This window comes from Notothenia coriiceps, unplaced genomic scaffold (assembly GCF_000735185.1).
Source record: "Notothenia coriiceps isolate Sejong01 unplaced genomic scaffold, NC01 NC01_scaffold00022837, whole genome shotgun sequence".
NCBI classification, from domain to species: domain Eukaryota; kingdom Metazoa; phylum Chordata; class Actinopteri; order Perciformes; family Nototheniidae; genus Notothenia; species Notothenia coriiceps.
Window position 1 is genome coordinate 26,869 of NW_011355538.1, and position 4,375 is coordinate 31,243.

Genomic DNA, 4,375 nt, shown 5'->3' on the forward strand with positions numbered 1-4,375 from the left:
GGTGTGTGTGTGTGTGTGTGTGTGTGTGTGTGTGTGTGTGTGTGTGTGTGTGTGTGTGTGTGGAGTAGAGGAGTCCGCCAATTCTACTGTTTTCAACCTTTACTAAAAACTAGATGTACGTCTGCTTGGACAAACACTTTGGGTTTTTGGAGTCAGTCTCCAGAAGCTCCCCAGTGTTTAGTATGTAAGTAGTTGGGTACATGGAGAGTAAACACAAACATTTTAAAATAACATTTAGTCTAATCCACATGTGTCAGCAAACAAGTGACTCTAACCAATTGGGCATTACAATGAGTTTCCCAAGGGTGCTTCACATTTCCACAACATTAATTTAAAATATAAAAGATGAATTTCAAGTGGTGGTTGTGAATACATTTGAACTTGTCAGCAAAGTGTCTAATTCCTTAAATCTAAAGTAAAGGCAACAACTGATCAGATTTGATCACATATTGATAAAATCTTGATTCCAAATTGTCCTTGAATGCACCAGAAATGATAAGAACAGTACCTCCTCCAGTCAAACTGCAAAAGAAATGTTGTGATATGTTCCCTGTCTTAAACATGAGCCAGGTCCCTGCTGATTTCTTCTTGTACTTCAATTAGTAATTGAAATAACTGTAATAAGTTGAACCTAATGTTAAGCATGTTGCTTTAAACCTACACATCACTTTCACTCGAAAACAAAAACCCTGCCACCTTGAACCATTCTCATGCAGGGAAACGATCCATATGAATAACATTATCCCTTCACCCTGTGTGTCCAGGTGTGGTGTCCATGGGGGGCCGAGTGTTTGCAGTGGGGGGGTTCAACAGCTCTCTGCGGGAGCGCACGGTGGACGCGTACGACGCAGCGAGGGACCAGTGGAGCACCGTGGCCAGCATGCAGGAGAGACGCAGCACGCTGGGGGCCGCCGTGCTGGGAGACCTGCTGTACGCTGTGGGGGGGTTCAACGGCAGCATAGGTACACACACACACACACACACACACACACACACACACACACACACGCGCCCTCATACAGAGTAAAATCTGGTTGAGCCTCTTGAGCCTCTTGATCTGTTTGAACAGATTCTGATTATTTGCAGTAGCACCGCCTACCTCAGTGTAAACATAAAGAGACATGGGAGATTTTCTCTGTTCTCACAACTACCAGCTTGAGGCAACATAATGTATCTCACCTACACACTGATCCACACGCCAGATAATGTTTGTGTTGGTGTCATTCCTTCAGGTTTGTCGACAGTAGAAGTCCTCAACTACAAAACCAACGAGTGGATGTACGTCGCCTCCATGAACACCAGGCGCAGCAGTGTGGGTGTAGGAGTGGTCGACGGTAAGACAACGTGTGTGTGTGTGTGTGTGTGTGTGTCATTACAATGAAAAAGCTGAAATTCTGATTTCACAATTGTTGTGTGTGTGTAGGTAAGTTGTATGCAGTGGGAGGTTATGATGGAGCATCCCGTCAGTGTCTCAGCACGGTGGAGGAGTATGACCCTGTCGCTGATCAGTGGTGCTACGTGGCTGACATGAGCACACGGCGCAGTGGAGCAGGTAGTNCATTGATACAATTCAGATGTTTCATGTCATCAAAAATTGCCTAGGTTGTACTTAATAGCTGCTGGAGGTGTGTCCTATCATCATTATCATACTGAAGGAGTGTGGTCATCCAGTATCAGTCACAAAGCCTGTCTTATAGAGAAACAGCCCCCCCCGGTGGTCTGCAACTGGAACCATTAAACACACTCACCCAAACAGAACCAAGAAACAACATTAAAACATTAAAATGTAAACGTTGGCCTTGTGTTCTGTGCAGGGGTGGGGGTGCTGAGCGGTCAGCTGTATGCAGCCGGGGGGCACGACGGCCCCCTGGTGAGGAAGAGCGTGGAGGTGTACGACCCCACGACCAACAGCTGGAGACTCGTCTGCGACATGAACATGTGCCGACGAAACGCAGGTACAGGTAACAATCACACACACACTCACACACACTCACACACACTCACACACACGCACACACACTCACACTCACACACACGCACACGCACACACACAAACACAAAATCTACATTTATATCAACTTTTTATTTTGTGTTTTTGTATTTTATAATATTAGTTGCATTGTTGGAGAAGCTCAGGTTAGAAGAATTGTATTGCCATTTCTACACTGTAGCTTTGTGCATATGACAAAACGATGTAAACTTATCTATAAGATCTATATTGTTGCGTACATACCATTTACTGTGAGCATTGTACATTTGTTGGCTTGAAACGTCCATCACTGTCTCTCCTGAAGGTGTGTGTGCCATTAACGGGCTGCTGTACGTGATTGGAGGAGACGACGGCTCCTGTAACCTCTCCTCCGTCGAGTATTACAACCCGGCCATAGACAAGTGGAGCCTCATCCCCACGAACATGAGCAACGGACGCAGCTACGCAGGTAACACCAGCATCACACCGTCTTCACATTTCACCTGTTTCTCCCCCTGTTTCTCTCCCTCACTCTCTCTTGCCCTCACCCCTCCAGGAGTCGCAGTGGTTGACAAGCCTTTATGACAGGGCTCCTCCCACAGAGACCCCCACTGAAGCTCAGCAGGAAGGAATGGACAGGGCGCCGCTAGTTGCCTGAATCATGGATGCATCTTGAGGAGTTTTTCTGGCGCTTTAACACATCCTGACTTTGTTGCTATGTCCGTTTCCATCCTGACTTTTAAAGAACACAGTTGCACTAGATAAGAGACAGTTTCCACAGACAAACGTTGTCTTGGCGAGTTTTTTAAAACGCCGAGCACATACCAAGCGGCTGCATCAGCTCTGACTTTAACGGCCAACCTGTGTGCTTTAGATGTTTAGTGTTGTTCATGGGATGCATCAGATCCAGCACTCGAACACCAGCTGACTTCAGACCACCTTCAGTGTCAACAGTGTGGCTGCGATCATCAGGAGACGAAGCGTTATCCAAAATCCTGGAAGCCTGGGCTCGCCGCTGGAGACTTTTTTTTTTTTTAATTATGAGACAGCCACATTTGAAAAATTAACCTAAAGAGCTACAGAACAATGTAAAGAATGTAGAAAACATCTTATATGCAAATCAGCGTTCATATTTAATATGTTTGAGATTGTTTTTAAGGAGGTTGAGAACCACTCGCTGAGGCCCGGTGATCTGATTGGACGGGAGGACTTTTTTTTTTCTTTTTTTCGACGCACTACTGATGCACTGATCAATGCAATGACTGACCTGCTGTCCTCCAAACTCATGGGGGAATTTAAACTCACCGCTTAAAGGCCAATCATTTCATCAGAAATTGTAAAAAAAAAAGTGCCAGTTTTGCTGATCCGAATCCTGCTGGAGGTTTCTTGCCTAAAGGAGTGTCAAAATGCACTGAAGAAACAACTGTACAATTCTACTTAAGATTTTCTATTTATTGTTTCAGGACATTTGATCACATAGCATTTATTGCTTCAAAGGGAGGGTCTCATTTCCTCCGCCTCATGTAACACTTGTGCTCCGCTCACACTCATGCAGATGATGGTGGGTGCATTTCGATGACTCACTGGTGCCATAGCTTTCGAAGAAAAATACATTTAGAGAAGCTCCTTTTATGAGAGTTTTCATTTCTGCCTGCAATCTTCCATAAATCATGGGGCGATCGGCGGCCCTCATCTCAACGCCCTCTGGCAAAAAATGTACAAAATACTGCACCGACCATGCGTTTGTTTTTGTATGATTAGCTAAATAATGTCAACTACATAACTCCCACATCTTATATTAAGTTTAATGTATTTTTGTCATAGTTGCAGGAAGTTTACCACAGATGATTACAGTGTAAAACTACTAGAAACACTCTTCACATATGGACCTATGGAGCTCACTGTTATAATCAGTGCAACAGCAACATTATGACATACTTTGTGATGTTTAACTAAGGAAATTTCTAACCACCATCACGATACATTGCTGACATCTAGGACTGTGCAGTAATGCAGAGGAAACCCTGGATTGTGTGGTGCGTTCAAGTGTCTGCAGAAGAGTCAGAGATCACAGTTAAAAAGACTGAACAACAGGAAATATTGAAGTTATATTAGCCCCTTCTTTTTCAATTCAATTTAAACATCTTGTGCCATGTTTGAAAGAACCCTGACATTCGTGTGTTAATTTATTAACGTTTCCTACATAAGAGACTCATTAGTTACACATATTACATTGATATTTCCAACACATACTGTATGAATGATCCTCATTAAAGTTGTTTTTTTATCGTACCATGAACACTACTTTTTGTTCCATTGTAGGAGTTTTTGAGGGCACTGAATACAGCGAGTATTACACCCTTTCAGAATTGACATGACATTGACATTGACATGACAATTGAAATT

At 43.7% G+C, this 4,375-nt stretch overlaps 1 protein-coding gene across 1 annotated transcript in view; it reads left to right on the forward strand.

Annotated features, from left to right (window-relative positions):
• Positions 1-4,140, forward strand: part of LOC104954102 (kelch-like protein 3) — a 13,227-nt gene extending 9,087 nt beyond the window's left edge. Inside the window, exons 8-13 of the mRNA XM_010781157.1 lie at positions 765-962; positions 1,233-1,334; positions 1,424-1,552; positions 1,815-1,955; positions 2,295-2,438; positions 2,526-4,140. Coding sequence (XP_010779459.1) covers positions 765-962; positions 1,233-1,334; positions 1,424-1,552; positions 1,815-1,955; positions 2,295-2,438; positions 2,526-2,554 — 743 coding nt within the window. The 3' untranslated portion in view covers positions 2,555-4,140. The remainder of the gene's footprint in view (positions 1-764; positions 963-1,232; positions 1,335-1,423; positions 1,553-1,814; positions 1,956-2,294; positions 2,439-2,525) is intronic.
• The last annotated feature ends 235 nt before the right edge of the window (positions 4,141-4,375 follow it).